Source organism: Electrona antarctica (assembly GCF_951216825.1).
Source record: "Electrona antarctica genome assembly, chromosome: 2".
Taxonomy (NCBI): domain Eukaryota; kingdom Metazoa; phylum Chordata; class Actinopteri; order Myctophiformes; family Myctophidae; genus Electrona; species Electrona antarctica.
This window is the reverse complement of record NC_136807.1, coordinates 9,995,927-10,019,380: the sequence shown is the minus strand read 5'-3', so window position 1 is coordinate 10,019,380 and position 23,454 is coordinate 9,995,927. Positions and strand designations below refer to the sequence as shown.

Here is a 23,454-nt window from a genome sequence, read left to right as displayed (position 1 = left end):
GTGTGTGAGAGAGAGAGAGTGTACAGCATCGATTGTTCATTAATAAAAACAAACAATGTTAATGTTATTATGAAACTTTTCGGGTCGTGTTATGACCATAGAGGTTATGACAGGAAGTGCATTCTGAAATCCTAAAAAATGCTCCGGGCCGTCGCACGACGGTGTCGCGCACTGAAAATAGCAGATCTACAAGCCCACAACGCGTCGCGGATGCACCGTCATGTGAGCTTGTAGATCTGCCTTTGTCGGAAGCTTGAATCGGGCTTCACGTGACTCGCGTGAACCAATGACCGACGAGCAGGTCAGCCATTGGCTGGTTCAAACAATCAGCACCATATTTAAAACGGTAACGTTTATCCAAATATCCACTCCAGTCAGTAATCACACTTTCTGCCAGGCAGCCGCATAATCTACGTCCTACTGATCTAGAAACCTTTTTTTTAACGAACATTCAACGGTAAGATCATTTAATAAGCTGATTTACTTTCGATTGATTCGTCATACTAGTGGTATGCAACTATGCATGATAAAAGCGACTGTTTGTTCGTGCGTAGCGTGATGGTACTTTGTGGATAACAAACGTTAACTTGCCGCTTGTGGAGCGCCTTAATTTCAACTACTTGCATGGCCAAACGGCTGTGGTGTTAAGGATTAAGAAGACGCGGCGTAACAAACAAACAAACACGTTTCCGCATGCTCTCTAACCCACGGCCGTTCTTCTGTTCACACACGATTTAGGTGGGTTTGAGGTCCGCTTTCTGCTCATCATGACCAGTTATGAGTTCGACGCTCCTTCGCATGTGATGGACTTCAACCAACCTGCCTTGGACGCGGCGGACGACGCGGACCACTGGTTCGGTGAGTTATTATTAAACGGTGCACTGACTGCAGTTTTGAATTGTTTGAACGGCCTGTTAAAAAGATGATAATCCGTAGTACGGCGGTGTCGTTTTTAAAATAAATGATACGAATTGAACTGCTGGTCGACATTACAAGCTAAGCAATGCGCCTTGCAACTCCCGTAGTCCGATAGCTTGTTCGGTTCTTGTGTAAAATAAATAAAAATACTTGTATCGCTTGAAATGCTAACTTCACCAACTAAACCCACTATCGAGCTATCATCCGAAATTCGACATTGTTTACTACATAAGGCTGTGGCCACCGCCATTTTGTTGCTGCTGCTGCCTGCTAGTCCAGTAGCCCTCCGGCGGCTGGTCTTAACGGCTGAAACAACCCTGTACTGATTTTTGAAGCAGAACGTGGCAGTCTGTTACAAGTTACAACTGGGTGTACAAATCAATCATTGTTTGATTCCATTTGTACAGATGGGTAACGCCACAAATTTATTTTGCTGGGGGACCCCCTGGCATTCCCTCAAGGGTCCCTGGCTCCCACTTGAACACCATGATGTAAAACACATTTGCAGCTGAAGTGATACAGGTGTCAATATCCAAAGATTGTATCGGGGTACATCTAAAACACACCCATTCGTTTTCTTAACAGTCTGCCATGTTTTTAACCTGCCATAGTTTAACCTGTACTAGAAAACTATGCTTATGGTTTCATGACATGTTTCTTTTAAATCTGTTTAACTACTGATTGCATCTCTATTAACAGATACACAGGCTAGTAATCTGGCCACAACACCTACACCTACCAACCGCTTTCCCTTTGGAACGTCCCCAAAGCCAGACCTTCCCCGGGCAGTTGTGGCCCCTCAAGTCAATGAACCATGTGACTCTGGTTAGTTTATATTCATGAACAATATAGTTGCCATTTAAAGAATTTCTTTCACATATAGGTGTAATCATATATGGTAGACTAGGCCTACAAATTCCACTCTGGAAAATATATTTGGATGTAGACACTCTTTCCTCATAAGGTCTCCAGTAATTGGTGGCAAATCTGGCACTGCATTTGTGATTATTAGTAACCTGGGTTTTCTTTTTTTGACATTATTCTAGCACCCAGTGTATCCAACTCCTCACCACCACCCAACATTGTCACATCCTGGGGTAACAGAGCGCCCACTCGTCTGGCTGCAAGTAGCCAGGCTCCCAGCCGCATGGCTGTTCAGCAGCAGAACACCGCTGCGCAACCCCCTGCCCAAGCCCGCAGGTATGTCTTGTGATAGTTAATAATATGGTCCCACGGTTACAGTCTCTTTAGCTGATTCTGGTTTTACTGGCTACTATTCTGGGGTTCATGTAAGGCAGTGGTTCCCAAACTGTGGTGCATGCACTCCTTGTGGTGCGTGAGCGCCTTCTATGGGGTGCGTGACATGAAAAGGCTAATTAATGGTGGTACTATGGGTTTATTTTAAATGTATTAACCTATTATGCCAATATATGGCAAGTATATGCAGAATATAGCCTATGCTGCATATATATGCCATATTCAGGTTCATATATGTGGATAAATAGGAAATATGTCTATAGCTTATGAAATATAGACATTTCCATGTGGGGGGTTTGTCAGCTAGGTCGCGGGGTGCATGGCCAAAAAGGTTAGGGAACCGCTGATGTAAGGCACACTTTTGGTGATTAATCCATTTCTGGTTTCTCTGAAGGGTTTCAAAGCGTAAGCACGACGAGAGTAACATGGCTCCAGACAAGAAACAAAAAAGGTGAGACCTGGCCTATATTTTGGTTCAGGCCTTGATGATATCAAATTTCAGACCAAATTTCAAAGTTATCATTTTCTTGGCATTCCAGGGTGGCGAATACAGTCACTGTGCGGCCACGTATAAGGTTAATAAATAATATGGAACATATACCCTTGGGACGTGTCTTTGCTCACATAGGTCAATTTTCTTGACTAATTGTCACAACTAGTGGGTGTCATGGCTTAGGACTGGAAGACTTGTATGCTTGTAAATGTTCACGTGTTCGATAACCCTGTCGTTGGTTTGCATGCTTGTAATCACATTTTATAGACTTTATTATTGGTGCTTAATCAGCGGTGCAAACTTCCTAACTGTTCATGGCACAGAAGCATAACAAATGATCACTTGTGTGTATGGTGCTGCAAAACGCAACCCATGGCAACTGGGTCCTTAATAGTTATTTTTTTTAATCTAGTAGCCAGCCAGCCAGGCGGTCAGGTCCTACTCCTCGCAGAGGCAAACGTCCAGTCAGACTATCAAGTACTATCAGGAGTGGCCAGAAGAAACAAGCGGCTGCCCGGAAGGCCCAGGCAGCAGCACCTGTACAGTGAGTAAAAGCATTTTGACAACATGTAGTTGGAAATTCTGTGGGAAACTGTTTGAATGCAATATATATATTCCTCCACTTTAGACCAAATAGCTCTGAGCAGCAGGAGCTGGAGCACATCAAACGGCTACAGATGGAAGTGGCTGAACATCGGAAGAAAAATGAGGCTAGCTACAAGGCAGCGTTGAGTGGCAGTGAGTGACTGTTTGTGAATTCAGTTATGTCAAAATCTTCAAGTTTGTGACCATGTAAGACTTTTAATTTCTCCTAAACCATTTCCTGATTTCAGGTCACCTGCCAAAAAGGATGGCCCTGTCCACCACTGTACCCAAAGAGTTTCACTTCAGTACGGACGGCAGAGTTAAAGCAGACAACCCATATGACTCCCACAAGGAAGTTGATTTTGTGTCACAGCTCCGCAAACACGCAGCCTCTCCGGTGAGTGACGACTTGCACTGCGTCTGTCAGCATCCAGCCTCGGTAGTAGGGTACCCAGGCTTTTATTTTCGATCGCGTTCGGCTCAAAAAATGAGAACCTGAGTGAACGTGACGCATTTCCTGGTCTAGGAGAGTGGGAGTGAACTAGAGTGCAGAGGGGTGTCTTTCCTTCACTGATTGTGGGGTTGGCTCTGATCGGTGAACCAATATTCTCCAGCGGTTGCTCCAAGCGTGCTCACCCTTCTATACCAGAAAGCACGCTGGCCAGGCTAGTCAGCATCTAGCAATAACCAGTGTAAGTCTTGCTGCCTAAGTATGAATAGAATGTTGTGTAGGCTGCCACTGTAATTAATTAATTGTTGTTTCAGGCAAAGGCCTCTAAAGGTACCACCGTGCCGAAACCATTCAACCTCTCGCAAGGGAACAAGAGGAAGGGGGAGGAGCCTGCTCCATATGTGTCCATAGCTCAGCAGGTTGAAAGGTTCCACACACGCACTCCTGAACGCTACCATCTGCGTAGCCGCCAGAGAGAAGAAATGGGTAAGCATGCATGCAGCGGCGATTCAATTTCTCTTATCTCTTTACTTATCCTGCATCAGTACTAGTACTCTTCCAATGTAACAAAATTCACAGCTGTGCTTTTAATCACCTGTACCATCTTGATATCTTATCCCAGTAAACCAAATTGCCACTCTAAAGAGTTTTAAATATGTTGCCACTGCTATTCCAACTAACAAGTCTGTGTTGCACTGTTCATTCATGAAGGGCCATCTCCAAAGAAGGCTGAACAACTAAAGATGACTCGGCCCCACACCCCACGTCTGCTGACCCGTCAGAGGAACCGCCCCACGACCGTCAAGAGCAGTGCTGAGCTGGAGGCGGAGGAGCTTGACAAACTCAACAAGTAGGTTTACGTTTCACTGCTAGCTTTTACTTGGGTCAATGTCTCATGATGACGGAGGCTCTGCTGACCTTGTGTATAGTTTCAATTTGGACGATACTACAGGTAGTTGCACTAACACCACCTGTCTCTCCAAGGTTTAAGTTCAAGGCTCTAGAACTGAACCGAAAGATTCTGGACAGTGTTTCGAACCCCAAGAAGCCAGCTGCGAAAGAGCCCACAAAACCTGAGGGCTTCGATTTGCAGATTGAGAAGAGAATCCATGATAGGCAAGTCAACAAGAAGACTGAGGAGGAGGAGCATCATGTCTTCCATGCCCAGCCTATACCCTCAAAACTCCTTGAGGAGGTCGTGGTAAGTTTTGGTTCAACCTTTTGTGTATTTATATTTTTGAGGGGATGTACATATGGACCAAATTGTGGTTTGGAACATTGTTATGGCATGAAGACAAACATTAGACAAATTGTCTTGTCAGTGTGGCAAACACAGCTTTTAATTGCATTTTCTATGTTCAACAGGGAGTTCCCCCGAAAAAAGTTCTGTGCCCCACTGTCCCAGAATCGCCTGCTTTTGCCCTCAAGAAAAGGGTGCGTCTGGAGCGCAAGGTGGAGGTAAGCTACCTAAGGTTTCTTTTTACATGCCTTTGAGCTTCTTGAAGGTCTTGTCCTCTCAGTCCTGTTTACCCATTTCCTAGATGGATTTATGAAATGTTAATGCATAATGTACATATTTGGGACTTTTCCCAAAGTAAAATCTAGCACACCCCTGATGGGAAGCTGATTTAATGAGTTTTTTTTTCCTTTACCCCCTTCAGGTGAAGGCCCCATCCCCTGTGAAATCCAACCCGATGCCTCACTTCGGTTTGCCCTTCTATCCTCGTCCCTCAGACAAGAGCGAGGTGGAGGTGTGCCCGTTCTCATTTGAGGAGAGGGAAAAGGAGAGGAGGACTCTGAAGGAAAAGAGACTAGAAGACCTGAGAAATCAAGAGGTGGGGAGAACAATACGGAAAACGCATTAACCAATGTATAGTCATTTCACAGGCTGGGACATGTTACACAAACATGTTTCATGTCTCTTCGCTAGTGGTGGACAGTTACAATTAAGTTATAGTGCACTTAAGTACATTATGTGTGACTTACTCTACTACATTTCAAAAGACAAATATTGTACTTTTGACTCGTATCGTATCAAGACTACTTAAGCCCTTATTTTAAGAGCAGTGAAAATGGCAGTTCTACATGCTCTCAATGAGTTGTGTATATAGCCATGCAGCATTGAATGTGAGCTTATAGATCTACAAATGTCCCTTTTTAAGTATGTACTTTGCATATAACCTATGTTTCAATTTGAGAGTCGCCTCCATCTCTAAAGGGATAAAAGAGTACAAATTCAACAGCAACTTTGACTGAAGTAATATTTGACCAGCAATATCTATCTACACAATGAGAGTACAGCTCCTCAATAGAATATCAGTTCTCCTTATGTCAGGCTGGTGTTTCTTCATGGCTGGAGAAAGTGTTCTGTTGATGACGCTGTAACCTCAACTTGATGCGGTTTCTTTGGCCTTAAACTCCCAGGTGCAGCAGTTCAAGGCCCAACCCCTGCCAGATTTCCACGAGGTGCACCTGCCCAAAAAGATGGTGCTTGAGCCTACCAAGCCAGAGCCTTTCAAGCTGCAGATCGATGAACGAGGAGCGGCTAAGACCGATCGTTGGGAGCGTATGGTGCGTTGTGACGTAAAACAAAAGTGTAACAAGACTTGACGCATTGGTCATTACTAGTAACTAATAGTTGGTTGAACAGTCATCATTCATTTTAAGATATTGACATGCCGAGTTTGGGGTTGCTAGGGTGGTTAACATTATGCTTCTGTAGGTAAAGGAGGAACAGAAACAGCAGGCAGAAGCGACCGTTTTCAAAGCACAGCCCAGCAAAGTTGTCCACAAAGAGCCCTTCCTGCCCAAGAAGGAAAGCCACTCTGTTCTTGGTGAGTATAACCTATTAAGACCCTGGAACCTCATTACAGGGAGCAAGACAAAGGGGTAGAAGTGATTATTATCTGGTTGAAATCGGTAACGGGGGGGAAGTCTCTGGATCTTTATCAAATGAAGATAACAGTTTGAATATTTGTAAAAGAAATTATGACTAGTGTAGTCACTTGCTAATCAGAAGTGTCTGCTTTAATTTGTCCCACCTGACCTATCGGGTATTTTTCTAAATGCAGATTGCGGAAATGTGTTTCTGTAGTGGCAAATTGACTGGCCTCACATAACATGATGTTTGATAACAATATTGGGTAATGACTAGTACCCTCCCTGTACAATAACTAAAACGGGAATTTGAGCAGAAGAACTGAGCTTTCCTTGGCACTATGTAACATTTTTCTTACACTCTTCTGTCTCTTCAATCTTTTGCTACAAAATAGGCATGAACACTTCCACAGTTCCAGAGGCCTTTGAGCTCGCCACAGAGCGCCGTGCCCGGGAGCGGCAGGAGTTTGAGAAGGAGCTGAGCGAGAAAGAGACCCTCAGGGCCTGCATGGAAGAGAGGCAGCACCAAGAGCAAGAACAGCGAGAGAAGGACGAAGTTGCAAAAATGCGTCAGGACCAGGTAACGACATGCTTTCATACTGTATACCATCCGGGTGACCCGATCAATGATAAATACAAACTTTACCACGTTGACTTTGTGGGTTTTATAAATTGATTAATGCGCTTTGACTTTCAAACATTTTCCAAAATGGCTTATTTTATAAGCTCGCAACGCTTCAAGCGTGCTCTATTTTCGATACTTACAAAAATGTATTATTGGGCTTTTTGCCTAAAAGTACAGTGAAGAGAGTCGAAGCCTCATGCAGCAAATCTGCCGTCGGGACTGAGGTGCGCACTGTCGGGCATCAAAGCCTAAGTGGTACCCCACATACCACCTGGTCCCCCCTCCTTTCCCTACACTACTGAGTCAAAACACATAGATGCAACAATCTATCCACTGCAAAAGGTTTTTGACAATTCTCCTCTCCTCAGGTTCATAAAGCTCGTCCAGTAAGACATTACAAACCTGTGGTGCTGAAGAAGTCGGATCTGCCTGTGACTGTGCCCGAGTCCCCACGTTTTTCCGTTTCCCGTGTCCGTTTATAAGCCAATTGGTAAATGTGATTTAGATGCATTCCTTTTTTTTGTTTTTGCCAAGACATGTTATGGTTTGTTGCAGTCTAATGATGTTTGCTTTTGGATGCATTGTATTGTCTGGACTTGTTTAATACTTTTTCTTATTGGATAATTTTTTTTAATATGTTTTATTTTGGGTTGTTGGTTTTAAATGTCTTAAACTTGGAGAATGTTTTGGTAATAAACTTTTACTAACTAAGATTTGTTTTGTGGCAAGTTACAATTTTATTGGTATGTGTATTGTACTGTGAAGGCAAAAATCAAGGTTTTGATGCCACTAATGGGCATAAGATGGCACCATAACCCTTCTCAGAGAAGGGATATGGACATTTAAGAACTACATCACCTGCCTACTCCTTTCTCTGGTAGGCATGTTTCAAAACTCTAGTGGAAAATGTTACCTTTTAAAAAAACTTAGAGGACCTATCCAGGAAGACGTGGTTGGCTGAAAATTGAGTACACTACTTTAAAGTAGCGATGTACTGATGAGACATTTTGGCTGATATCCGATATAATAAATTGCAATTATGGCTGTTAACCGAGATATGATCATTCTGTATTCGAAAAATATAATTTTGGCTATTCTGAAAGGCTGAATTTGAAAAACTGCCTCTTTATTCCAAAACTAGGGATGCACTGTTAAATGTTGGCTCATATCCCAACAAACAGCTTGAATGTAATTTATTTTTATTTTTTTAATGTTAAACTATTGACTTCTGAAAGCTTTCCCAGAAAACACTAACTTGCAGCCTTCATCACAAGGCTTTTTCAGGCTTTTTTTTTTTCCCCCAACAATTATATCTGCTAAATCCGATGTGGTTACCGATTAATCTCTCAAAGTGACATCTTTGTTAACCATGTTGGACATTGCAGCCTAGAGAGGTGATTGTAGTATGTTGATGTTCCACTTGACCAAGGGGTTAATTTACAGTTTTAAATTGCTATAAAACTGCCTGAATTGATCACAACGGCACTATAGTGTATTTAGATTATTTAAGATTGACCGTCATGGTTTCTTGGAGAATGTTTAAGGTGCATATTAAAATGTCCACATTGTGGCTGTTCCTACAGGGGAAAAGAATCAAAACCCATATCTTCCCATAATACAATAGTGGGTGATTGGATTTTGTGACCAGTCACGTGACAACCATATTTGATGGCAAAACTTGAGAAATTGGAAAGCCCATGGAGCTATGAAGTCCTGTTAAACATTTCACTATCCATAGAAACTGGGTAATGTATGTAAAAACTACATTTGTAATCTTGAAGGATAGGCCTGTTGGTATCCAATAGGTTTTCTAAATATGAGCCTTTCTATAACTAATGCTAACAGTGTATTTAGCAGATTATTGTAAGCAATAATTGTACGCCATAAACTATTTGCTTAATGTGTGCTCTCTGACGTCTGTCCACTGCCTGGCATACCTTATGCTTATCTGGTACTATTCTAATCTCTACCCTTCCCAAGTCCTGCGTTTCCTCTGTACCCCTTGTCTGGCTATTTCTGGATGTGGGGCTGGAAGCCAACAGAGATAACTGGTCCAAAGCAGTGCACTGGACTTTCCAAAGAGTAGCCTACTGCCTGCCCTGCAACCCTTGCATATGGGCTTTGCCTCTTTCATTCACCCATCTGCACTTTTAGGCACAGCATTTTAATTCAAACATGGAAACACTGGACCCGCAAATTTTAAAGAATGGTGGTGAAGATCGTTTGGAAAAGGAGATCATGCCTAAAGTGTCAGAGTCTTGGAGCACACTGTCTTCTTCAACCTCCAACGGTCTGAGTTTGGCATAGAATCAGCTCTTCACATCTTGTCAAGATCTTTTGAAGCCCCTCTCTGCAGGCCCGTATTTATATTTATTTTTTGGAAGTCCCTTGAGGAGCCATCTACCATGGTCTCGCTGCAGGGCCAGGTATCTGCCGCTCTGACAAGCCTGGGGACATTGGAAGGCAAAGTAGACAGCCTGGCTCATAAACTGGAGCTAGTCCTGGGAAGAGGGGGACATGCAGGTGGCTGTCCCGTGTGCGTTACCTGCGGTATGCATGCTCGCCAGCAGGAGGCGACAGAGAGGCAGCTGGTAGCCCAGTCCAGGCTGCTGGAGAAGATGGACCTGAGGATTGCTGAAATGCAGACAGCCCTGGAGAGGATGGAGAAAGGTTGGTGGAACGATAGAACTCCCTGCGCCTGGTGCGCCAGTGAATAACGTGTCAGTGGTATTAAATGTTGTTCATCATTCTTCATCTGTAATTCTGTACTATAGATCCATAGTACTTTAGTATAAGTATCTGAGCTACCAGGGCCCCTATGAGTGAGTCTACTGTATTGCAATGCAGACATGTTTATGTGAATCCTTTTGCATTGGATGGGTCGTCTCACTCCAAATCACCCTTGTTTCCTTATTTAGAAAACTGTAAAACTGTAAAGTTTGAAAACCTGAATATTTCCCACTTCTTAAAGAGCAGAACTTTGTGTAAAATTGTAAAATGTCCAACATTGTTTGTCTTTTCCTTCCACTGATGTATTTTAGTAAGGCAGGGGAAATGCATACCTGAGAACATCTCAACATAAACTGGTATTAATATGGAATGACAGTTTCACACAGCTTAGATACCAATACCATTTCATTATGCTGTTTCTGGTGAAGGTGGTCTTGAAGGAAAGCATGTTTACACAAATCAACAAACAAGTCAACATATGAATGTGGTCCTTCAATCACAACCACAAGCAGCTGCCACTCCAAAGACTGCATCATTACCGGCAAAGACGCCACTCATCACTGTCAGCAAGGTACTGGGAATGAGGCTAGCTATTGAGCCTACAATTAAAATGTATGGGCAGGAATTAAACATTTATTTGATGCCTTATGACAAATAACCTTCTTGTTGGAGAGAATCAATGACCAAAAACCATAATGTAATACTAATTATTCCCCTTAACAGAACGTATTGTATTATTGCCGTCCTATAGAGTCCAGATGGTTGCTTGCAGCCAGAAAGCAGTAAACAACAATACATCAAATCCCAACCTCCTGCCATTTCTCCTCAGAAAGGTACCAGCCCATTTCTATTTCAGATAAATGTACAGTATCACTGTTATTCCGACCGCCACCTGTTCACTGACTGAACGTTTCCTTTTAGAAAGTGACAAACCAGCTTGAATCTGTTATGTTTACTTTACACTTTTTCCTCATTATTGTGTGGTGACGATTGAAATGAAATGAAATGAAATGAAATGATTACTATATTTACCCAGGGTATCTGGGCTAAGCTCAAGAACTTGTTTCCAGCCAGGCCCTGCTCATAGAACATTTCATCGTAGTGGTTCAATGCCTTGTTCAAGGGCACTTCAGCGGTGGTAATTTTAACGTGTCGGACCGCTGATTCGAACTGGCGACCTTCCGGTATCAAGACCGCTCCGCAATCCGTTCGGCCACCGCTGCCACCATGTGATTTTCGTCACACGTTATGCTTACTGTAGGCTTTTCACACAGGCTTGTTGTTTGACCAGATGAAGAGCCTTGGCTCGAAACATCGTCAATAAATAACCTTTTGGAGCGTGCGGGTTCCCATCTCTTTTCCTATGTCCCTTTTTGAACCCAGCACCTCCACGAAGTGATGTGCGTATTTTACCATAGTTTCTGTATGATTTTCACACAGGCTGACATCATGGATTCAGCTTTTTGCATTAGGGCTGCTCGATATGGACATGTCATATCTCTGTATTTATGCCAAATATTGCGATCGATACGATATACGATATTACCGTAAACAATCATATTCTATATTTTAAGTGTTGCAACATTGCTATTGGGTTCCAACTTCCCACACTTGTTATTTGATATTCTAAGTTTAGCAACAATGGAAAAAAAAATGAAAAAAAGAGGAATGCTTAGTGGGCAAGGACCCCCCCACACACACTCACACACCAACAGGAGCATGAAAGAGGGAGAAACGGAGTGGTGGTTTATTTTCCGAGGGGCACAGGCTAAAACAGAGGGATGTTGGACGATATATTGACGATATATCTATATTGCGATACCGTTGCCTTTTTGCGATATTGATATGCGTGTGTTCATCCCTCGATAACTATACGATAACGATATATTGTGCAGCCCTAAAGTGCATGGTGGTTAGATGAATGACAAAGCTTACAGCACTTATACCCTGGCGATCTCACATGCTAGCCTATACTAACCAGACCCAACCAAGTCTGCCTGGCTTCCAAGATTGGACGTGATCGGTCAGGCATGTTCACGGTGGTGTGTGGCCATAACAAGCAGCACTGGCAGCAAATGCTAGGCCCTATAGACAACCGTTGCTGGAGGAGACATTGAAAATATTTTCTATTTTCTATCAAATACGATTTTATAGGACTGGCGATTAATGCAATTGGGGAGGTATAGCAAATGCCTTGACCACTCTGCCGGATATATGCTCTCCACTTCTTGCAGATCAGTTGAGAAAAAAATGACAGTTTCACAGCTTACAGGTCAAATGTACGTCAATTCATGATGCTGTTTCTTGTGAAGGTGGACATGAGGGAAAGCATGTTTACACAAATACACAAACAAGTCAACACATGAATGTGGTCCTTCAATCACAACCACAAGCAGCGGCCACTCCAAAGACTGCGTCATTACCTGCAAAGTCCCCACTCATCATTGTGAAGGTACTCTTTGCTATTATTTCCAAACTTCACTACTTCAGTATATGTGGGCTTTTTGTCCCTTGTCTCCGCAACAATGCCTACTGGACATTTGAGTCTTTTTGTAAGCACTATGTTTAATCCTGTTATTTACATTTTTAAATATGCATACATTAAAATGTATTTCATGCCATAACACTATAGACTTCCTGGTGGTGTGAAAAATAAAAAATAAAATAAAATCATTTTGAAGTATTGTGTATTTTCTCCTAGAGTCCAGATGGTTTCTCCCAGTTAGAAAGCAGTAAACAACAATACATCAAATCCCAACCTCCTCCCCAGAAAGGTACAGCTCATTTCTATTTCTATTACAAATACATGTAAACGCAAACGGTGCATTTATATAGCACAATTATCCAAGATGCTTTACATAGATTGTGCATTACATTCACCCATTCACACACACACATCCATACACCGAATGACAGTGTCTTGCTCAAGAACACTTTGACACTAACTCTGGGGGACACTATGGTCTAATGGTGATACAGTGCTAAAGATCTGACTTTATAGCACTGTACCGTCCTACAGTACATCACAGTAAAATGTGATGTCTATGTTAATTTATCCATTTTTAACTCAATGGGGGTACAACTGGTAAGGTCAATCATGTGTTTGTTGACTAATCTAATGCCTAGTTTAGTTAGTATAACGGACAGGTGGTCTTGCGTGTCTTTTCAGTTGGTTGTGGTGAAGAGCAGAGAGACCCAAAAGGCCAAAAGCCCATTGTTGGACGGACACCAGTGGATCGTCCTCACCCAGCGGCTGATCCGTCAGCACAAAAGGCCCCTAACACATTGGTGGCTGCAAAGGTTTGTCTGCAGTGGTGGAAAAAGTACTCTGTTTACTTAATTTAGGCCTGACGTCGAAATAAAAAAAACGTTCGCTCTGAAAGAATATATACCTATTCAAAGATTTGTGCCGCATTTTTACGATTTTTCAAAAATAGCAGACCTACAAGTTCATAGCGCGCCACTCGGTGGCGCGCTATGAGCTTGTAGATCTGCTATTTTTCAATAGCTAAAGTATAACAGAATGCTTGAAACACCAAAAGGGGTTCCCGCCCAAAATCGGTTAAGTAAGCACAAGTAAAAGTCAGGAATTATAAATGTCTTTAATTTTACTTTAAGTACCAAAAGTAAAAGTATGTATTTATGCAGAATGTTCCATTGCAAGTTTTCACATGTATAAAAAATCTTTTGAAAATAGCAGACAAGCTTGTAGATCGGCTATTTTCAAATGGCCGAAATGTGTACAGGTATATAGGGTAGAAGTGGTGAATGTGTTTTGTAATAATAATCAAAACTATAGTAGTAACTAAAGTTTTCAAATTAATGTAATTGAATAAAAGTACAATATTTGACTCTGATATGTATAGTAGAGTAGAAGTAAAAGTATTGGAAATTGGAAATACTCAAGTAAACTACAAATATCTCAAACTTTTACTTAAGTACAGTACTTAAGTAAATGTACTTACGGTAGTTACTTTACACCAGTGGTTTTCAACCAGTGGTCCGGGGACCACCAGTGGTCCTTGAAGGGGTTACCAGGTGGTCCCCAGAGCTAAATGATGGATAGCTGGTAACCAAATGGACCCTTTTATAGATCTTTAACTCTTGAGAGTGTAAAATGAAACCAAATGGGTCCATTTGGTTTCATTTTACACTCTCAAGAGTAAAATTATTGTTAAACATCAGTTCATTTACAAGAAGTCGGCACAATCAGAGAATGTAGAAGAATTGTTATTTTGATCAACATTTGCCTGTTGTCTCTCCTACCACATCAATACAGCATGATATTGTGGGCAAAATCTTATCGAACAACAACAAAATATTCTACGTTTTGGGTCTGAGAGCCTATAAGGGCTCCATTTTCGTCACCGCTAAACCCCTTATCCCTAAACTTCTTTGCCTTTTGTAACTATTTTGCAAAACATTTTTGAATAGTTACAATGGCCAGTCTACAAGCTCACAACGTGCCAATGTAGATTGGCTAGTTGAACTATTCAACAATGTTTTTCAAAATAGTAAAAAAGGCAAAGAAGTTTAGGGATAAGAGGTTTAGCGGTGACGCAAATGGAGCCCTAAATCTCATCAAACGGTGGTCCGTGGCTCAAATGCTGAATAAAAAATGGGCCTTGATATGCAAAGTGTTGAAAACCACTGCATTACACCACTGGCACTGTTTGTCTGCCTTTTACAATGAAATGAAAACAGGAGGGAAAAAAATGAAGCATACCTTTTGAACATTGCACCTATCGTAGACTAGACTCGTTAGTGATGTAATAAATATTGTTTTTGTTATTGTAAGCCTACAAGGTACAGTGGATAAGAGTTTGCTAAATGCCTAGCATGTGAATGCTGAAATGCTGAACGTTATGCATCACTTTAGTGCCATTTCATATTGTGAGCATTAGTATTTGTAGACATTTTATTTTATCCATCTCATATTACTGACCCCCCCCCCCCCCCCAACACTAGGATATGAACAGACAGCAGGCTGTCCACAATGCTCCCATGAAAGGTCAGGTGATGATGCCTGGAGTGCAGGTGATTGGTGGAAATTCCCAAGAGGTGAAAGGTCAGCCAATGGCAAGGCCCAGCCGGCAGTGTGTGGGCGGAACAGATGTGACGCAAGCCACACCAGACACAATGAGCACATCAGTTATTAAAAAGGTATTTTATTGTAATTTATTCAAACAAGGGTTCGATGGTGGACAAAATATCACTTAACTACAAGAGAAAGTTGCTCTGTCAAATTTGCTTACAAAAGTACAATAATAATAATACATATATAAAAAGTTAATTTTCCCCAAAAAATTAAGAAACACTAATCCAATAATAATGGAAATAGTAGATCTACAAAGACATTGGCAGTATTCAATCCCAACCCAGCTCAGGGTACTCGTGGGTTCAGAGGCAGAGGTCCTCGTATTCAATCCCAACCCAGCTCAGGGTACTCGTGGGTTCAGAGGCAGAGGTCCTCGCCACTCGACTATAAATGGAAGGACCTGACCTTACTTATGATGTTTTTTTTTTACTTCCTATGTCCAGCTTTGAGGGTTTGTGTAAACACAAACATTGTCCTAACACAAACATTGTCCTAACACAAACATTGAATGCCATTGACAATGAATGGCCACCTTTGACGGCCACGCTACACCAGGCTTTTCTCGCGTGTTTACCCTAAACGCACGGCCCGCGCGTGCGTTTTTTAAAATAAGACTGGACCTAAATTAAACGCACTCGCGGGGGTAAACTGGTGTAGCGTGGCCGTTAGTGTTTGTGCAAACAAAAAAACACACATTAAATGCCATTGACAATGAATGCAAATTGTGATTGGCCGTAATGAGATGATGTAGTATGATGATAAGAGTGCCCGTCACTTCACACAGGTGTGATTTTATTTCAAATGTCTGTTTTCAGAGCGACGTGCACAGTGAGCCACAGGTCCATGAGCAACAGCCTCCCAATCAGAGCGACAGGCACAGTGAGCCACAGGTCCATGAGCAGCGGCCTCCCAAGCAAGCCACTGTCGCTGCTCCTTTCGACGGGGAGGAGGAGGGAGGAGCCAGAGGACGGGTCCGCAGCATGCCTGGTGCGAAATCCCAAGAGGTCAAAGTTCAATCAATGCCAGAGCCCTCAGGCCAGAAAGAAAAGTCGGGGACGGGCAAGAGGATGGAGGGTGCAGCAGCTGTCCAATCAGTGGCCGGCGGCCAGCTGAGCCAGAGCACGACTGGCCCGATCAAAACGGCCAAGACGGTGACCTTATTACAGGTGCCACAGAAGCCATGTGGATTGGCTGTCCCCATAGTCACCACGGAGAGTCCCTCCCCCCTCAGACATGTCTCCAGCTGTCCAGAGTCTCTTCAGAGGTCCACACACACACACACACACACACACACACACACACACACACACACACACACACACACACACACACACACACACACACACACACACACACACACACACACACACACACACAGCCAAACATGTTTTAATATTAGGATAAATCTTGTGGCACCATTTATTTTTTGTGGTACTTAATTCCTGGCCCCAGCAGATGAAAATCTATGGGTTCAAGGTTTACTCATGGTACCATGTCACATATCATGACCCAAATGTGTTTTTAGGGGTGCTGCTATGTAGCTCCTCCAATGCAAGGCTTTTGAAAATGCATGTCAATTCAGTGTGGCGCCCCTCACATCACATTTTGTAATTATTATTATTTTATATATTTTTTTTACATAATACAGTATTTCAAGCATTGAAAAACTCCTGCACAAATGAGTACATCAATACAATTTAGATTTTCAATACAATATCAATATCAATACAATATAGAGGATTTTGACTACACCAGTGTAACTAAACCTTTCAGAACCTAAATGTGCCTTTATATGTGCCTTTATATCGACAATAATAACATTAATAATAACAATAACAGTAATATTATATTAGTTACCTAAAGCCATTTACTGTATGTAGGTAGGTAATAACATGGTGTGGTAGGACCTGATATGTTTCAAATGTCCATTAGGACCAGGCTTTTATGCTTTCAGGACCTTTTAGGGTCCGTCTTGACATGTTCAGTGTTATGCTTTGTGTAAGCTACGTGAGCTGGGGCTTGGGATTTATTAAATAGTTGGGGTGTAGTGTTATTTAATGTACTGTCAGCCTAATGATGTCCTTATATTAGTGCAGTTGGAAGATTACGCTATAGGTCGGGGGATAAGTTTAGTGTTTTAGGCATGGGTGTGCTTAGGGGTGTAGTATGTAAAAAGTAAGGTATCACACAGAAGTAGCAAAAAAGAAAGAAAAAACTTCAAGCTGTAGATCGGCTATTTTATTTACTTTGTGTTTGTGTGTAGTGTAGTTTTAATAACAAATAAAAATGAACTCCATTGGATCCAGTGGAACAAAGGTACTTTTTTTCCCACCGTTTCCTGAAAATTAACCGTTTTGGACATGCAAGGTTTCCACCCGACCAGCAATGATGTGTGTGTGGTGCTGTAGGCTCCAGGGAGCCGGACCCCTGCAGGCTCCAGTACAGATGGTAGTCCAATGATATGTGTGTGGTGCTGTAGGCTCCAGGGAGCCGGACCCCTGCAGGCTCCAGTACAGATGGTCGTCCCCACCATGCACCCTGCTCATGGGAACAGCCATGCTGTGGCCAGGCGGCCGGGGCCCGGCCCTAGTCCAGACTGTGGCATTCAGATCCACGTCATCCCTGCTACATCATCAGACACAGCCAGAACGGTGTCTTCTCCACAAATCTACCACAAGATCATAGGTACACAGTGAGGTGTTCATTTAACTCTGACATGATGAACACAGACCATTTTCCCATTAATGGCTTTATTTTGGCTAATAGATTTCCCCAAGTCATTGAAACGTACCCATACGTACTTGAATAATTCAATTATGGCTAAACGGCATTAAATCATCAATATTTGAATTTAGTTCTCAAGCAAGTTTCATTTCTTTGCATGTTTAATTTTGTGAAAGGAAATTAAGGGAATGGAATGAAACAAACCACCGTGTGCTTTGGAAAATAGTCAAGTATATTCATAGTCAATGGGCTGAACACCAGTATGGTTCCTCAAAGGTAGTTCTATACAGCTTTTTTTCACTGTAACATTACAACAACTTGACTTGACTCTACCCTGCCCTCCCAGACGATGTCCCTCCCCAGCCAGCTCCGTTCCTCCATCGCTTTGTCTCTCTGAGCTCTAATCCAGCATCAGACCTCTTCAACGTTCACACCCGAGAGGTCCTGGGAGGGTGAGAAATATTTGTAATTTTCTGATCCTATACAGACCAAACACACAACAGTTGTAAACGCCCCCATTCAGGCAACACCTTGGTGGCTCATGTAGTTAGTGTATACACCAGGTAAAAGGAGGGAAACACTCTCAGAGTTATCTTGTTCTGTACATCACTCACTGTGAGAGTGTGAGTGTGACATGTTGCATGTGTTTTCACCAGCGGACGCTTCGGAAAGGTTCATCGGTGCACAGAAAGGTCATCTGAACTGAGGCTGGCTGCTAAGGTCATTAATACCTGCAACGCCAAAGAAAAGGTACAATCTGGCATGCGACAGACTGACTGACTGACTGACAGACACACACTGTATACAATAGATAGATTGAAATTGGTACGTATATGGAGTGTAGAAATCGAGCATTTACAGTGTCGATAGATTGATAGTTTAGTGACAGTGAAAATGACATACCTCCAAAGAAAGTTGTTGAGTTGTTGAGAGTGTGCATCTCTGTCCAACAGGAGATGGCCCTGAATGAGGTGCAGGTGATGAACCAGCTGAGTCACGCCAACATCCTCCAGCTGTATGAGGCCTTTGAGAGCAGAAACCAAGTGGTTCTCATCCTGGAATAGTAGGACTCCTACCTCCATTCCTATTCTACTGCATTCCGCCCCACTGTGTCCAGCTAATCACTTCTCTGCTCCGCCCCCCCCCCCCCCCCCCATTTTACCAGCTTAGACAGTACCCCAGTCGTCCCTATTTTGGGCATGTCATTAAAGGCAAAACAAATTGCTGTGCGACACAATAAAGTATGAATGGTTAGGTTTAGTATTAGAAGTGTTGCAATGGCAGTTATGTCTTGATCAGGCATGTGTGTGTACTGTACTGTACTGTATGTCTCTGCTATGTGTCAGTGTGGAGGGAGGCGAGCTGTTCGACAGGATCGTAGATGAGAGCACCCCGCTGATAGAGGTGGATGCCATGGTGTTTGTGAAGCAGATCTGTGAAGGTCTCCACTACATGCATCAGATGTATGTCCTTCACTTGGATCTCAAGGTCAGGCAGTCATACGTGATAGTTTGGGAACTTTAGAGTTTGAGTCATTGAAATGCGTTGTGCCTCCCTGTCAAACCTGTAAAAATAAGTAATTCCACAGGGATTAATCCAATTGAGTTAATTTGTTCACTATAGCCAGAATATATAATCCAAAGTATAATTGTGATCAACAGCAACACATAATAATACCTGTGTAATAGCTGATAGTTTCTTTATACATGCTGTCTCTCTGTTTTCTATTTCTATGATGTCTTGTTTACTTAATTGCAGTGACTTGTCATATCAGAGTAAACTAGTTGATATTGTGGTCAGATTTCTTTCCAATTGGGTTTGTGGTGTTCCATGATTTCTAGCCAGAAAACATCTTATGTGTGAACCACACTGGTCATCAGGTGAAGATTATTGACTTTGGACTGGCCAGAAGGTAAGACTAGATGCATGAGCTCCAAATCGTGCACACACACATGCACACTTGCACAGACAAAAGGCCCTCATAAAGTCACATTTCGATCGATCCAACTCATGGCCCAAAATAAGTTTGAGTATGTGCAGTATTAAGCTGTGCTGAAAGCTGTTCAACTGAAGAATGTAAATGACAACGGCATTGATTATTTGTTCCATCTAAGGTGTTGTGATATTAATCATATTAACACCTTGATAATGGTTATTTAAAAATGAGGCATTTTAAGCTAATTCTACAGTTGCCCGCACATGGATAAGTGTCTGAATCTTGTGCACATTTGTCTTGTTTTGATTGTCAGATACAAACCACGGGAGAAGCTGCGAGTCAACTTCGGAACTCCAGAGTTTCTGGCCCCTGAGGTGGTGAACTTTGACTTTGTCAGCTTTCCCACAGACATGTGGACCCTTGGGGTGGTCACATACATGCTGTAAGTCCTCTCTAAGTTGGGACAGTTTCACAGTGTCAAAGTTCTGAAATCACATAAATGTACATCTGCCATGAAAATGAAAAGACTATATGATTAACTTAATTTATTCCACAACATAAGAGAGGTTATTACAGAAGTAAGGAATATGATATAAACTGGAAAAGTGCACTCCTCAGAGCATGGCTCTCCGCCAGGCCAGATTGCCAGTCGCGGTGGGGTGGGTGCCGCCCTCAGGACATGAGGAAGCTGCGGGGGAAATATAGTTTGTATGACAGACTGTTCACATTTGTGGTGTGGCTATGGGCAGAAGTGAACATGGCTTTGGAGGTACACTCTGTACAGTCCCTTCAACATGCGATTGTGTTGGTACGTACGACCTACACTTCAAGAGTTACAGCATAGGCCAAAACGTGATACTGCTTGTCATAGCACCACCATGAAAACAGAATCCTCTGCCATTCCGACCTGGCGGAGATAATAAATATGTACGTATGTATGTAATAATTGACAGTATAGGCAATGAGATGTGTAAAACAATAATAATGTGTTGGTGTTATTGCCCTTGTTGCTTTTACAGGGTGAGTGGAATGTCACCTTTCCTGGGTGACGATGACAGCCAGACACTGAGTAACGTGCTGGCTGTCAACTGGTATTTTGACGAGGAGGCCTTTGAACATGTGTCTGCAGAAGCCAAGGACTTCATCGCCAATTTACTGATCAGAGAGAAGGGGTGAGACTCAGCTTTCTAATTCTGCTTGCATTGACTTAAAAAACAACATCATCATCTGAGAAATGTTCTACTGTGCTATTTTCGATGAATATTCATCTTAGATATGGACTGAAGCTGCAATCCAGAACCTTTTATCTGCAGTGGTTGAGAAATGTAGACGCAGTACTGTGGTACTGGTTGACAATTCGTACTGCCTGAATCTCAAAGTGCAATATCTTCCCTGCTTAACTACTGGGCGTTCTATTGTTCAATGTGGTCAGGGTTGCAGAGTTTCACATAGCATGGGCCCATTTCATTGCTAATCTACATAGTTTGTATGGTCTTGGATTAAACAAATGCAAAAACAGTATATTTCATTCTCAGTGACATGGTCTCATACTATCAATCCTAGATCCGAATTCTGACATTATCAACCTTAACGTTAAGCAGTCAGGATTCTTCTGTGCTCTGCATTCAACTCTCTTCATTCAAGTCTTTCTCTTGACCTGTGATGTGTTTCCCTTTTAGCCCCTACTTTCTGTCTCTAACAAAGCATGGATTCCTTAAAATAATGTTCTCCATCCGATCCACTGTTTTATTCAGAGGCCGATTGAGTGCAGCTCAGTGTCTCAAGCATCCTTGGCTCAACAACATCTCAGAGAAGGCGAAACACAATAACATAGTGCTCAAATCCCAGGTCCTGCTCAAGAAGTACATGGCCAAGAGGCTATGGAAGGTCAGTTTGCATTCTTACACACATTCATTGATGTTAATTGATTGATAAGTTGATGCCAATACTTGTAAATACAAATATTATATAATTTATGTTATGATGCATTTCGTTTCGATACATCATAATGAACATGTGGCCATGTTGTCTGTTGCTTATTTTAGTATAATTACAGAAAGTTTTTTTGCACAGAACAATCTGGTGTGTACATCTATGATCTAACTATAAGTTCCAGTTTTAGACTTTCATAGATTTTGTCGTGTGCATCTAACCCTAACAGACACATTACGGGATCAGCCTCGAAAATAAGAACACTTGTGTGTGTTTGTTGTGTGTTTTATTTTGGCAGAAAAACTACATTGCTATAGCAGCAGCCAACAGACTGAAGAAGATCAGCAGCTCAGGCTCTCTCACATCTATGGGAATCTAAAGCGCTCTACTCTACTCGTAGTACAGAAAATAGCAGATTTACAAGCTCACAACACACGCTTTCAGTGAGTATCTAGGCTAGCCTACATTCAGCCTGTACCCGTGACCCCACAAACAACAACCTTGAAACTGTTTGTTAGAGCTCACAATTAAATAATTTGCAACTTCTATGCAATACATGGCGGCATTTTCATGAATCAGATATTGCAGCTTTTTCGGTTCCTTTTTGACTCAACTAGCAACTTGATATGTTGGAGTCTACACAAACCAAAACTCCACTACTATGGTAACTTTGGGATACATTTTTACTATTGATAGTGCATCTTGAGTCTCACACTTACAGGTACAATGACTGTAATTACATGTGGGATAACTGTTAACAAAAGCTAGATTATATAGTGGTTCTTAAACATCATGACTGACAAATTGATATGAACTCCCATTTGAGAGAACCCCCAAGATTGGGGAAGATTTTTGTTTTTTGTTAGTTTAGATTAGTACAGAATTCTACAACTGTCTTGATACTGTATAGAGATAACAGTGGAGAGTGAAACCTTTTATCTGAATAGTCTTTCCTATACATATGAACTCTCATTGGGTTCATTTCTAGCTGGTGGGTACTCCCTGCAACCCCTCAAGGGCCCCTATAGGGGCTCCTGGACCCTTTGAGAACCACTGCTCTATAATAGAGTAACAGCCACACCTCCCAGATCATGTTTTGAACGTCATTGTGCTGGCCACATTTTTCCCTTATTACCCCCTCTATGACGTTTTCCTGTTTTTGGCTATATAGAAGTGTATATTTGTACGTCTCTAAATGTTATGATGAATTGAACAAGGTGGACCCTCTTGTAAACAAAGTGTAATGCTTTATGTTATGGTGTCGTCCACTCACAGTTGAGTTTTTGTATTGAGTTGTGCTTGAAATGTACTGTAATTCTGCAAACTGTTAATAAATACTTCAATCAATCAAAAAACAAAACATATAGGTCTACTTGTTCTAATAAAAATAGTGTTTTCTGGGCTCAGTCTGCCCCCAAGTGGAGATAATGATAATGCATGTCTTTTACATGGTCACTTACTGCTTTGGAGTTTGGACACATTTAACCTTTTCACAGACGTCATGATGTCACATGTAACTTCTTCAACCCACAAGGATGGATGAAGGCATGGTATGTGTGTGTGTGTGTTGCTAAATACGCAAATATAATTTGTTAAAATGTAATGTCAACCAGTGCTACACACACTGCAGTATATCAAATTCTAGTTGAGAAGTGTTCAAACCAACAAATACACTCCTGCAAATATGCCATAGGCCTTTTTGGGTTATCCTTTTAGCATCCTTTTGTATAAATCTGTACCTATGTGCTTTTTTTTTGCAAACTGTTAATAAAGTATTCAATCGATCAAAAAAACATTCTCCATTGCTTCGACTTAGTGGAAGATTTAA

General features: G+C 42.0%; 2 protein-coding genes across 7 annotated transcripts; both read left to right on the top strand.

The window, feature by feature from the left end:
- The first annotated feature begins 375 nt into the window (after window positions 1–375).
- Window positions 376–7,919, top strand: LOC306942239 (targeting protein for Xklp2-B-like). Of its 6 annotated transcripts, none has more exons than XM_079528023.1 (18): window positions 376–457; window positions 739–858; window positions 1,618–1,743; window positions 1,965–2,118; window positions 2,570–2,626; window positions 2,715–2,750; window positions 3,084–3,212; window positions 3,297–3,406; window positions 3,502–3,650; window positions 4,019–4,190; window positions 4,416–4,554; window positions 4,689–4,905; window positions 5,070–5,162; window positions 5,366–5,539; window positions 6,129–6,275; window positions 6,427–6,538; window positions 6,977–7,161; window positions 7,575–7,919. In XM_079528023.1, the coding sequence occupies exons 2-18, from the start codon at window positions 768–770 to the stop codon at window positions 7,686–7,688; spliced, it is 2,205 nt and encodes a 734-aa protein (XP_079384149.1). In that variant the 5' UTR covers window positions 376–457; window positions 739–767; the 3' UTR covers window positions 7,689–7,919. The 6 variants fall into 6 exon arrangements, with proteins under 6 accessions (XP_079384149.1, XP_079384148.1, XP_079384151.1 ...); XM_079528022.1 differs by having other exon boundaries at window positions 3,081–3,212; XM_079528025.1 differs by lacking the exon at window positions 2,715–2,750.
- A 6,988-nt stretch (window positions 7,920–14,907) lies between these two features.
- LOC306931912 (myosin light chain kinase 2, skeletal/cardiac muscle-like) lies at window positions 14,908–22,005 on the top strand (the record flags this gene model as incomplete). Its single annotated transcript, XM_079513589.1, has 12 exons — window positions 14,908–15,099; window positions 15,850–16,298; window positions 17,514–17,719; window positions 18,105–18,210; window positions 18,415–18,508; window positions 18,712–18,821; window positions 19,105–19,246; window positions 19,600–19,670; window positions 20,008–20,136; window positions 20,714–20,866; window positions 21,449–21,581; window positions 21,925–22,005. The coding sequence occupies 12 exons, from the start codon at window positions 14,908–14,910 to the stop codon at window positions 22,003–22,005; spliced, it is 1,866 nt and encodes a 621-aa protein (XP_079369715.1).
- Between the last annotated feature and the right edge of the window lie 1,449 nt (window positions 22,006–23,454).